The 14203-nt window shown below is 32.9% G+C and overlaps 1 protein-coding gene across 2 annotated transcripts in view; it reads left to right on the forward strand.

Moving 5' to 3' along the window:
- LOC111618871 (putative phospholipase B-like 2) overlaps nt 1-14203 on the forward strand; it is a 35145-nt gene that overhangs the window by 13253 nt on the left and 7689 nt on the right. For both annotated transcript variants that reach the window (XM_023360486.1, XM_023360487.1), the window contains 6 exons: nt 963-1200; nt 1281-1375; nt 6750-6964; nt 7038-7132; nt 7198-7358; nt 7422-7514. In XM_023360486.1, coding sequence (XP_023216254.1) covers nt 963-1200; nt 1281-1375; nt 6750-6964; nt 7038-7132; nt 7198-7358; nt 7422-7514 — 897 coding nt within the window. The remainder of the gene's footprint in view (nt 1-962; nt 1201-1280; nt 1376-6749; nt 6965-7037; nt 7133-7197; nt 7359-7421; nt 7515-14203) is intronic.

Consider the following 14203-nt stretch of genomic DNA (forward strand, 5'->3'; position numbering starts at 1 on the left):
TAATATTTTATATTTTGCACTTCAGGTAGCATTGGAAACGTCAATCGCAAATACAAACACCAGTTCATTTCAATATATAAAACCAGATCGTGTAGTGTTAGAATGGATTCGTAATCTTGTGGCTAACAGATTAGCTACTGGAGGAAGAAATTGGGCTGACATTTTCAGTTTATTTAACAGTGGAACGTAAGCATTAATATATATACTATAATTTTAAAATATTAATTGTAACGGTATTTAATTATTTAGATATAATAATCAATGGATGATNTCTTTTCAGTCCGACAGCAGCTTTTTTTTTTTTTTTTTTTTGAAGTCCCTACGAGGTTCTTGCTGTACTATTTTTGCCTTTATCCTCTGTTGCGATCCAGATGAAACAACTTCCTTTTTGGGTCGTCGTCCCTCCTTTCAAGGGATTCTACAGACCAAACGATTGTCCAATCCGAAGCTGGGCCAGTAGCGTCCGTTCAGGTCTGCCCGTTTGGGACTCCTGCCGAATCTGCTAAAATGCCTCCCGCTGAATCGATCCCCTCCGGAAAAACCGATCCTTCCAGGCGGAAAACCAAATTATTGTCTTTTGAACAACTTCCTTACTTGACAATGTCATATTTCTTTAAATTGTGAAATTGTTAATAATTAATTGACAAAATTTATGTTGCATTATGATGCGAAATGTGTACTTTCAATTTTTATATTAAAACGGTTGGTATTTACAATCATATATCAGAAATAATTATACTAAATGAAATTTGAATATATGGATTCTTACCATTAACGATTTGTATTATATATAGTATATACCTATTCAATGAATTTAATGAGATTCTTACGTGAAAGGTTTATATAAAACACAATGGATATATTTTAACGCATAACTTTCCTGTAAAACTAAATGTTTTATTAATTATTAAGCATCTATAATTTACAAAAAGAAACGATTATTGTTAAACTTATTTTTGCAGATGGTCGTATTTGGAAGTTCACACCGATCCATCGTATTCGGATTCTTTCCAAGCTTATGCTGCAGGTTTGGTCGAAGGATATTTAACAGCTGATCTCATCTCTAAACACTGGAACAATTTGTATCTAAACTATTGTAAAAACGAAGAATACTGCGATAAACTTAAGACTTTCTTACAAATAAACATGGATTTCATGAATAAAAATATTCAGGAAAACAAAACTTCCTACTGGAATCACGTTAGTAAATTTCAATATTAAAATATTAAAAGTTTTATATATAGTATTTTTATTCATGTATGTCGAAATTCTTATTTTAGGTTGCATTAATATTGAAGCAAGTGAAAGGCTTACAAGATGGATATGAAGGAACTCCATCTCTACCTGATACTAGACCAGATTTTATGGGAGTTATGTAAGTTTATTTTTAAAGTTATCATCAATGAAAATGCGTATCAATACTAATTGAATGAATCAAGTAATGTTTACAAGTTGTTAAAGCACATTATAATTCAACATTACTTCCTATACAGTTCGATAACAATATTATTGATAGATTAAACATTTCATTAATATGTTAAATTTAAAATTACGGTCATACTTATTAATGTGAGATATTTTCGGACAGTTTTACGTATATTAAAGTAACAGAGATGAAGATCTTATATCGCATTTTTATGAAAATAGAAGCAGCATTCTTTCTTTGATACAGTGGTATTGATAGGAATAGCAGTGTTAATGCATAAATATAGTAAATCTATATCTCAAAGAGTAAATTATACAAAAAAACTAACCACATAAAAGCAGATTTTTCTTACATATTACAAAAGATTAAAGAAACATAATCCATGTTGTAGAATGAATTCAGAATGAAGTTGGACAATCGTGGATAGCAATTCGAAGATAGAACAAAGGAATGAAAAGAGTTTGTGATGACATTAAGAAACACATTAAAGCTTCTATCAAACATCGATCACTTGACATTCCTTCATATCTTTATTTCCAATTCAGTTGATACGCGTTTTTGGATACGCGTTTCAGGCTCAAATTGCTTCTCCTCAGTCAACCAAAAAGTTATAAAAACACACATAGTTCACAAAAGGTCAATAAATACATATAACTGGTATAGTTTTTTTTATATACAAAACATACCTTTAGATTACAATATTTTCGGACCAGACGCTATTATATACGTAATATGTATATGACTTACACGATTATTATACTTTTCTATCTATTTAAACAGATAAATTTTTTCTTTAAACCCGTAATTACAATTGTGATTATTATAGCATATTATACATAAATCTGTATATACACACTATTAATATACCTTCGCGTATTCCTCACTTTGGACAGTCATAATTAACACATTTGAAGTATGGATATACTGCTATTACAGAATTTTATGTCCACCTATTTGTTTTTAAAAAAGGCTTCTTAACTAGGTTTTTTTTTTACACGGTACTATTTATACGAACCTGTAACTAAATAACATAACTGTTATTGCAATTTAGTACTCGTGTTTTTAGTGTTCTTTTGTATCCTTCTAAACCACAGGGGTTGGAAGCAAATTTCAATTTCAAATTCTGCCATTTGTTAAATATTCACAATAAGTTAATCCAATATGATAAACTTCATAGAATGAAAATCACGTACTTATTTTTCCTTGATAAAGTCCAATAAAACCATTTAGCTCAAACAGATGTATCTTCTCCTTGTATTTCCTTAATATCTCTCCTTATATCATCCCTTTGCTTTTGCTGCGTAGTACTGTGCTAATTAGCATATTCTCTCGGCATCCTTCGGAAGCACCCGTATTACACGAGGCCAAGACGAGGCGCCATTTTCGGGCTCAGCAGGATATCTTTCTTAATAATATAAATACTGCTCAGATTAAGAATAATCCAGGCAGATCAGGGAAAAAACTTGGTCAGAATAGGCTGTGTCATTTTGTGCTCTCGATTTGAATCGCAATTTTGGAGGGAATTTTGGATACACACTTACATCAGACACATCGTTCGAAAGAGCTAACAGAGGTGGTTCGTATACCATTTAAAATTTCGGCTAGGACAATTAGGGGAGGAGCTAGGGGGACTTGAAATTCGCGTTTTTCGGATAGATCTAACGGGTGGGGTATAAGTCAGAGGGGGACGGAAATTAGGGGTTTTATTTAGCTTACTATTATCTATATCTGGTATAAATTTGGGGTTGCTGGGTTTATTTTTTGGGGAGATATTCCGGTTTAAATTTTTATAATTGTTAGCTACGGATAAATTTAAACATAACGGTTTAACTGTCAACGGATTTTAACGGTCGCTTCTGTTTTGGTTGTTTATTCTCAACGGTCGTTTTAAATTTATTTTTTTTTAGACGGACACTATTTCATTCACCTCAGAGTAGGGGTGACTGTTTTTAGGATATACTGTAATTAAATTAATTTAACATACGTTTATTTTGTGGGTTTTGTTGGTAAAACTTCTTCTTAAGGTTAGTATTGTATTTCGCTTTCGAGGAGTATTTGAGGTCTAGTTTAAGTATTTCCATAGTTATAATTATTGTTTTATTGACTCGGTATTCATTGACGTTGGGTGTGTATTTTGATTACCTTATTGGGTTTATTATGGATACCACCATGGGAGAAACAAGGGTATTAAGAAATTTAATGGCAAAGGGCACACAACCGAGGATTTCCGATGAAACCTTAGGTAATGATACATCGCCCTGTACAATTGAGAGTAAAATCCTTAAAGATGCAAGAACTCAAATGAGACGTATTCTAGATCTCTTACCTGAATCGTGTCATAGAAACATTAAAACAAGAGAACGTAAAGAAATTAAGGACAAGGTGACGCAGCTTTTTGCGTCGGTGCATCAAATGTACGGAATTGTATCAGCATATCGTGTAGAAAGAGAGGAACAAAACAATATACTTCCTAACTTATTAGAAACAATGAATGAAATAAAGATCAAGAACTCTCAACCCAACCAATTTGCTGGGCACCTTACTTACGCTGAAGTAACAAAATCCAACTTGAAACCAAGCAATACGACGAAAACCATTAATAACAATGGTGAACAAGGAGGCAATAGCGCTGTACTGGTGTACCCAAGTGATGAAGAAGAAGGTGCGCGAACAGACATAAAAGAGATCACAGAGCAGATTTTTGATAAAATTCAGCCACACAAAATAAGGGTTAAAATCAAAGAAGTTAAATTAATAAGAGACAATGGTGTGTGCATAAGGGTCGGGAGTGAAGAAGATGGGAAGAAACTAAAAGAGGAAATAGGAAAGATTCAAGAAATAAAAGACAAGATTAAATGTAGAACATCGGGAGGCAAACGACCAAGGGTAATATTACTAAACGTCCCACAGTGTATCCCTGAAGAGGAGATAATAGAAGTAATGACCAGACAAAATGACATTTGGAGGGGTCTGGAAAAAGATAACATAGAAGAAAAATGTACCATTAACACAGTTATCAAAGGAAAGAAAACAAAGGAGAACTGTCATCACGTTGTAATCTCTGTAACTCCGAGCATAAGAAATATACTGATAGCTCACAAGACAATATCGATGGCTTGGACCACAATAAGAGTGGATGACTTTGTACCAGTGAGACGCTGCTACAGATGTTGTGGTTTCGGACATATGGCACGTGATTGTACCGAGCAGCAGAGGTGTAGTCACTGCTCAAGAGGTCATCGCTTCAAAGAATGTCAATTAACAAACACCATCCCATCTTGTCATAATTGCAAATTAACTAACAGGAACCTCCCGCCGGAAAAGAAACTACCGACGAATCACAACGCATTCAGTGCTGAATGCCCAGTGCTAATAAAACTGAAAACACAGATCATAAAAAGAATTGACTATGGAATATAGAAACAAACAAATAATCACTCGGTTACCCAAAGGCACTACTATGCAAAGAAATAAACAAAATAGTAACGACAATGCTTCTGATAATTCAACTCTGTCAATCAATAGTAACTACGATGTAAACTCTTCACATCTGCGTATTTTACAGATAAATATGCAACACAGTAAAGCGGCAAGCTCACTCGCAATAAAGACGGCCAATGACTTAGATGTAAACCTATTAATAATACAAGAACCTTATACTTTGAACAATAAAATAGTAAGCTTCGGAGGATGGAGAGTATTAACTACAAGAAACGGAGAAAAACCGAAAAGTGGTATAATAGTGAGAGACAACAACCTAGATGCTGCTTTAATTCCAGATTTAACTACACAGAGAATAACTACTATTGCCATCCAACAACAGCCACAACTTTATATTCTTAGTATATATTTTCCCCCTGATGATGATGATGATAATTGTATTGAAGAACTACAAGATATAATCAAAAGCCTTAACAGCGACAACTTCATTCTGGTGGGAGACGCAAATGCGAAATCTCCAATTTGGTATCATTATAAAGAAGACCATAGAGGACGCCTGTTAAGTGATTTAATGGACAGATATAACCTATACTCAGCAAACACTACTGATCATCCTACCTTTTATACCGTCTATGCAGAAGGTTGGACTGACGTCTTTCTTGTTCCAGTTAATAAATGTGGCAATGTTACGACTTGTGAAACACTTCTGCGGGAATCTCTAAGTGATCATAGGTACATTTATGCTGAACTTTCAGGTATAACAAACAACGAAAATTACATCAATCACTATAAGAAATATACTAACTGGGAACTTTACAAAGAAATATTTGCAATAAACTGGAGAAATTACAAATTCAACGGAATTGAGGACGAGGAAAGTATTAATCAATACACCGATCATATCACGAAGGCAATGCAAGAAGCAAAACGATTATCAACTACAATCACTAAAACTAAACAAAGGGACACAGTATGGTGGACAGATAGCTTATCTACTCAACAAAAAAAGGTCAGAAAATTACGAAAGAAATTAGCCAAAACCACCNTTTATTTATAGAGTTATTTCCTTTTCTTTTAAATAATCTCTTGTGAAATAATTTTTATACAGAATTTACAGTAGAAGTAAAAGATTATTTTTTTTTAATTTGAAACTTTTAACCAATTTTATCAAAAGTAAAAAAAACATCCTAAATATTCAACGTACTGGAGATAAATGATATTTTAAAAATTAAAATAATATTAATTTTATGGAAAAAATGATTTAGAATAACATAGATTTTAATACTTTTCATACAACGCAAATCATTCAAGTGACTTTCTTGGAATTCCATGATTTTTATATATGTCGTAGAATATCTACGGTGAGACACGTTTTTTTCTATCGGAAAAGAAAAAACAACAAACGTTTTTAGAGAGTGAAACTACTATCAAACTTGCGCCTATCAAACAGTAATTTTTGTTTATATACTTATCCTGTTTCAATGAGTAATACGCTTCTTATAATGAGTAATAAAATACATTTTTAACGACCTATTCTTTAATTATAACATTTTTAAAAATATAAATTATACTGTTCTTCGGAATTTTGAAGACGCATATTGATTTTATTTAAAGGATGACTCTCTAAAAACGTTTTCTCGCAGATACAGAGGGAAAAAGAACTTTATTTTGATTGTTGATGTTCTATACAAATGTAAGAATCATCAAAATGGAAGAGAGACATTAGTCTGATATTCCTTATGTTTGAAATATAATAATGTTTAATAATAATTCCAAAAAATTGTACTTTTGTTTATTTCATAATTATTGAAGATATTAAAATAGAGTTACTTGTTTAATTTATCGAATGCTATAAAATTGCACTGATTTTCTAATTTTATAGGTTGTTCAATCTTTTCGGAGATCTAATAGATTTGGAAGTTGTTTTTAATAAAGGTTTTCAGAATATTTCCGAAAATACCCATTGTTCTGCTTTAATTAAATTCTTGCCTGGATATAAGGATTTATATGTAGCTCATGATGCATGGAATGATTATTCGACAATGTTGCGTATTCTTAAGAAATATGTGATGCATCTTAAAGTTTTTGCCACTAAAGGTTTGTTGCTAGCTATCGATAACCCTTATTACTCGATGAATTTATAACTTCTTGAGTACAAAATAATTTACAGACAACAGAATAATACCTGGTTACATATCAAGTTTTTCCTCTTATCCTGGATGTATTTTTTCTGGAGACGACTTTTATATCTTATCTTCTGGATTAGTAAGTGTTATTCTATAACCCTTGTTTTGTTTATTTTATATAATATTTTATATTTTGCACTTCAGGTAGCATTGGAAACGTCAATCGCAAATACAAACACCAGTTCATTTCAATATATAAAACCAGATCGTGTAGTGTTAGAATGGATTCGTAATCTTGTGGCTAACAGATTAGCTACTGGAGGAAGAAATTGGGCTGACATTTTCAGTTTATTTAACAGTGGAACGTAAGCATTAATATATATACTATAATTTTAAAATATTAATTGTAACGGTATTTAATTATTTAGATATAATAATCAATGGATGATTGTAGACTATAAAAAATTTGTTCCCAATAACGAACCTCAAAAGGAATTATTATGGATTTTGGAGCAGTTACCGTAAGTAAAGAAATTTTTGAAAATTGCATTAATATTTTTAATAAATAATGTAAATATTAAATAATAATATTAATATATGCATCCATGAAAATGGAAGGAAATGTCTTTGAAAAAGGAGTGGTTTGCTATAGGAGAAAATTGTGCAATGCAAAGGAACTCGCGTTAATTAAACACTCCGCTAAAAGTTTCATTAAAATAAAAAAATGTCTTGAGAAAATTTAAGGGGACCACGAGTTGAGCTTGAGGACAAATTTTAAAAATCAACCAAGATTAACGTATTCTTTTTATTACAAGCTTCTTGATTCAATAAACTGTGATACTAATTTTTGTATTTTGTCGTTATTTAAGAGAAAGAATGGTTTCACAATAATGATAGTTTCCTGGCGATTTTTGTTTTTATTTTTTCAATGAATTTCACAGATGCGTGATTACAGATTGAAGGCACAATTGTCAAGATAGATAAGGGGGCCAGAGGGTCGTATGTGAGTGTCATCGGCACTGATACTCTCTACGGTTACTAGAAACCGTTTATTTGATACGAAAGGAGCTTACAAGATTTCCTCGATGTTGGAAGATGAAAGTCTCTGGGTCTTCCTCTTTTTTCCAAGATATTTCCAACTGAATGAGTGTGCATGGTTCGCGAGTGAGAGATTTTTCGACGACTCCAGGACGATGCGGTCTATTTCCTGTTATAGGAAGCTATCGATCCGAAGAAGGAAAACGGAGACGAAGATATGCACGAGATACACAAACAATTGGTTCAACACTTGGAATTTTTGGTAAAAGAAGCCGTCGCGTCCATGAAATTCGGGATTTTTATTATTTTCTGTTTTAGATCGCCCATTGCGATTATCCTCGTTCTCGCTTTCTTATGGTTGGTCACTCATTGCTAAGTCTAACGAGTCGCGCAAACGGAGTCGGATAAACAATAGAATGTAAGTCTTATGATCAGCCATCCCCGGTTGGGATCTATTTAAACGTCAATTTTGACCTTTCCCGCGATCTAAGTTGAGATTTTGTTAGATTTCGTCGCGTTTATCGTACGAAAACTTTATTTTAGCTCTTTTACTTTTTCTTTCAAAGGTATTTTAACGCCAATATTATTCAGAGACACGCACACGCGCATAATGGTCGTGTACATATTTCGATAAAACGTTTTATGTAAAAGTTTGTTTTTCATGTATAAACATAATCTATATCTATATCTATACCTTACCTATATACTGTATATATATAAAAATGGACATGTATGTCCCTATATTTCACTTTTCCGCAAAAACTACACATCGCACGTGAATGGTGTTTGTATGTGGTGGTAGCCCCAAGTCTCCATTCGTGCATAGGGGTGGTTGCGTCTCAATGACTNTGATGGTCAACCAATGACGGAATGACTGACCAGTAACTTTTTTCATGTCAAATTAATTTTAATTTATTTCCATCCTCAAGTTTAAAATACTTTCAGTTTTTTGAAAATCTGTTTATAATACCCTCACCCAGTTTTCATCTATTTTTATACTCAAATTTTTTAATGCAATTTTTGTTTTTAAGGATTTCCATGCTCTCTTTAAATTTTCTATTGTACGTTTACTTCTCTCTGTGTAGAATTTTTACAGTATTCTGATCAATATTACAATTATTTGTTGTACAATGCTTATGGAAAACAGAGTTGATTCTAAGATATTTTAAATATGCAACGTGTTCTTTGAATCTTACCTCCATTCTTCGTTTTGTTTCTCCAATGTAAAATTTGGTAGAACTGCAGGTACACGGAATTTGGTATACAATGTTTTTTGTTTCTTCTGGTGGTTGTTTTCATTTTTGTATAGATTTTCAAGTTTTAAGTCTAGATGATAGTTTTTCATAATTCGGTGCGAGTTTAACATTAATTTTTGTTGTTTCTCTATTAATTTCTTCATGCAATCCTTTAATGTATGGGAAGATGATATATTTTACTTTTAAGTGTTCTCTATCTTCTACAGGAATCATTTTGTTGTTTATTTTCTTTTCCCAGGCTTTTATTAGTCTGTTCGGATATCCATCTAAAAGGAATTTCTTTTTTAATTCAATTAAGCTATTGTGTATGTTAATGTTTGTACTAGTTCTATTTTTTATTTTACTATATTCCATNCGCAAAAACTACACATCGCACGTGAATGGTGTTTGTATGTGGTGGTAGCCCCAAGTCTCCATTCGTGCATAGGGGTGGTTGCGTCTCAATGACTATAAGGGTGTGGGAGATATGAGGCTGAAAGTGGTTGAAAGTGGCTTTCAATTTCGAATGTTTTGTTCGAATTTGTTCGATTATAGAACGATTGTAAACGTTCCATAAACGTTGAAAATAGTTCGTTTGACTAAACGTAAATTTTTAACGACCTATTCTTTAATTATAACATTTTTAAAAATATAAATTATACTGTTCTTCGGAATTTTGAAGACGCATATTGATTTTATTTAAAGGATGACTCTCTAAAAACGTTTTCTCGCAGATACAGAGGGAAAAAGAACTTTATTTTGATTGTTGATGTTCTATACAAATGTAAGAATCATCAAAATGGAAGAGAGACATTAGTCTGATATTCCTTATGTTTNTGTTGATTAGTTTATCCAATATCTATCATTATTAGTACGTGTCGTCTCAAATTTTCCGCTCATGAATTTTATAATATTAAAATTTCTCATGTTTATTAAATGCATACTTCTTTTCGTGCTCAGTTTGTTCCTTTTTAACCTCCAAATATTTTTGCCCTTGCTGAATTCTACATTTTTGTAGAGTTCGTTTCAGTCTTCTAATTTTAATGTATTTAAACTGTATTGCCGATCATAGTATTTTAAAGTTAACGTATTTTCTATCTCTTGTCGGTATAACTTCTGTAATAGATTTTGGTAAGGATAATGTTTCCAAAGGTTTCTTTTCTTTTAGATGTACACTGCTGGCCATTAAAATTGCAACACCAGGAAGGAATGATCGTACGAACGTCAAAATCATATGAAAGGAAGAAGAGGTTAGGATATGCAAATGATTAATATTTCAGCACATTTAGACGATGCAGGAGGGACAAACGACATCTGAAGCACTGCATAAAAGAAAAGTTGTGAGGTTGATTTCTCATTCAGAAATTGCTTTGTAAGGTTGGGGTTTCTTCAGAATATCATGTTATGCCTCGAATAAGAACAAGAAATGCTTACCAGCAAGTGTCGGAACTCAGTAGAGGCAGGTTCGTTGTCTATCGAGTGTGTAGATTATTGTTCCGTGATATTGACACTCGCACTCGTCAGAATCCGACTACTGTCATGCGAATATGGAATCGATGGGTTGCTGAGGGTCTTACTGAACGACGTGCAGGATCTCAACGCCCTTCCATGACTAACGCCCGAGAGGACAGACATACAGACATATATAGAGGTTGGCCATGCATAACCGTACAACCACATCATGGACCATTAGTCAGGAAATGAGCTTGTTTGCAGCATGTCCAGTATCTACTCATATGGTGCAATGACGTTTGCAGCAGCATTGACTGTCAGCATAGCGACCATTACTTCAGCTTCCCTTGACAATGCAGCATAGAAAGAGACGCAACTCTGGTATGCCCAACGACAAAACTGGATACAAAAGTGGCACAATGTCGTCTTTTCGGACGAGTCCCGGTTCTGCGTGCAGCATTCTGATGGCCGTATACGTGTCTGGAGGCTCTGAGGAGACCACTCGTCACCTGCTTGCATTCAGTATCGACATAGGGGCCCTGCACCTGGTGTGATGATATGGGCAGCCATTGGGTACACGAAATGCACATCTCTAGTTTGGATCGACGGTAACTTGAGTGCAGATCGGTACATTTCTGACATCTTACGTCCAGTGGTTGTGCCCTATCTTCGAGGCTTGCGAAATGCCATCTTCCAAAAGATAATGCAAGATCTCATGTTGCACATTATGTTCTGACCTTTCTCGATACAGAGGGTATTCGATTTTGCCCTGGCCTGCACGGTCTCCAGATCTCTCACCAATTGAAAACATCTGGTCATGGGGGTTGCTGAGAGACTGGCCCGCCACCCCTCTCCAGCTAATACGGTTGATGAAGTGTAACATCGACTTGAAGCAGCATGGAATGAGTTGCCCGTTTCTGTCATCCAAGCCCAGTTCGACTCCATGGCTAAACGGATAAGGGCCGTTTTAGCTGCCAGGGGTGACAACTGTGTCTACTAATTTCGCACCCCTGTAAACCCCCAAACTGCTTGCAAATTTAATCATTTTGTCTTCATGCCATACTGTTTACGTACAATAAATATTTTTTTTTTATTTACTTTCCTTCTTGGTGTTTAAATTTTAATGGCCAGCAGTGTATTTTAAAGTAGTGTAAAAGCTTTAATATTCTTTATGGGCCTGTACGCAATAAATACTACTATACTATATTATTATATTCCATATTCTAACTAATTTTATTTTTCTATGTAATTCAGAAATTAATAATACCTTCACGTCTTCATTAGTATACGTTTATTAATATCAAAGTTCATAAAACTACATTGCATTCTGTATATGCAGGTATCCCTCGTACTACAAGGCACTTCTGCAACACGGTTTGAAAAATCTGGAAATCACCCGTACAAAATTTCACAATTTTTAAGTGCAAACTTTGTTATTCGATAATTTTTTATTAAGTAAGAGTAGGCTACGTGTCGTCTCAAATTTGCCCATAAATTTTATAATATTGACATTTTCAAATTGTTTTGTACCGTTATTTAGGTTTACTTTCATGAAAACTGATAGGTCTACAATTTTTTTTCCATGTTTTAGCTTTTGATAGAAAACTCAACCAGGTATTGTTGACTCTGCTCTCAGACATTAGCAGTTAAGACTATTACCGTGTTTTGGTTTTATAGATTAATCGTCGTATTTAGTAAAGTTTCTTAAACTTATTTTTAACCGTAGATAAGCAATCATTCGTAAAAATGACGGACGAAATCGAACTGTTCCCAACTCGAATAATTCGGTATTCGTGCACAAATTTTGGAGAAAAATCGCTCAGTACTCGACTGAACAAATGAAGAGCCCATAGAACAAGTTTTCGATTAATAACATATTTTTATTTTGTCATCCATAAAATTTTTTTATGATAAAAATAAAAAAAAAACGAAGACGTTGTTGATATTTCTGATCGAGTCAATAAAAAAGCTCATACGATGATACTTTCTAAAAAGAAAACGCCCGCGTTTTATATAAAATTAATATTAACGCATAGTACAGTACTTTTAATTGTGATTGTTAGCTAATTATTGATTGGAAATAAATTATCGATTGCTTTAATAAACATATTTCTCTTAGCGAAGGAAAAAATCGTATACTTTTGCTAACTTTTGGAACCTATCCATGTTTTGCATTAGTCCATTGTTTCGTATAGTACGGATTTGCATAACATCACTTTTTCGGAGAGTACAATATAAATTTCTGTTTATAGACTTTTCTAGTTTGCGAATCATACATAAACTTTGTTTCATTATTTATAAAATTAGTAGTAATTCAAACACAAATTATTATCGTATTTATTTTCAGGCACTTGGCAATTTTTTATCATCAAGTTTTTATTTAGTTGATACGTGTTGATATTACACACGTTTCGGGCATTTATTGCCCCTCTTCAGCCAACTAAAAACAAAAGTTTAACACTATAAAATTACAAATAACAAAGATATTAGGTATTGTTTTTCTAAAAACATACCTTTTTAATTTACGAGTTATCAAGATATTAAAAACCACAGGTTTCATCGCTTATGCTTACTGGTTGTTATGGAATTACAAAAATTTCTTGGCTCTTAACACACTTTAATCTAAGAAAACATACGGTTTATATTATCTAAAATATTTTAAAACCTTATTTTTTATGGATTTACATGACAAAATTACAATGAAGTACGTACCTTATTATTTGTTTTTCATTGTTATAAAATCTAAACACTTTAAAATTTTTCTTTATACATTTACAACAATACTAAAATTGACATATTTGTCTTTCAAAATCATGCAATTTCCTCTTTTTGCAAACCATTGGGATGACCTCTCCTCCCCCTCTTCTTTCCCCCAGTTAAGCGTACCACTGGTTACTATAGTCATATGACTAGCAGGCCACCTTGTGGCAGTATTACTTTTTACATGAAATATCTTTTTATCCTAAAATGTCTTTTTTATACAAATTTTAGGATAAAAAGACATTTTAGGATAAAAAGATATTTCATGTAAAAAGTAATACTGCCACAAGGTGGCCTGCTAGTCATATGACTATAGTAACCAGTGGTACGCTTAACTGGGGGAAAGAAGAGGGGGAGGAGAGGTCATCCCAATGGTTTGCAAAAAGAGGAAATTGCATGATTTTGAAAGACAAATATGTCAATTTTAGTATTGTTGTAAATGTATAAAGAAAAATTTTAAAGTGTTTAGATTTTATAACAATGAAAAACAAATAATTAGGTACGTACTTCATTGTAATTTTGTCATGTAAATCCATAAAAAATAAGGTTTTAAAATATTTTAGATAATATAAACCGTATGTTTTCTTAGATTAAAGTGTGTTAAGAGCCAAGAAATTTTTGTAATTCCATAACAACCAGTAAGCATAAGCGATGAAACCTGTGGTTTTTAATATCTTGATAACTCGTAAATTAAAAAGGTATGTTTTTAGAAAAACAATACCTAA

Source organism: Centruroides sculpturatus, unplaced genomic scaffold (assembly GCF_000671375.1).
Source record: "Centruroides sculpturatus isolate CEXI.00-Female unplaced genomic scaffold, Cexi_2.0 scaffold149, whole genome shotgun sequence".
NCBI classification, from domain to species: Eukaryota; Metazoa; Arthropoda; class Arachnida; order Scorpiones; family Buthidae; genus Centruroides; species Centruroides sculpturatus.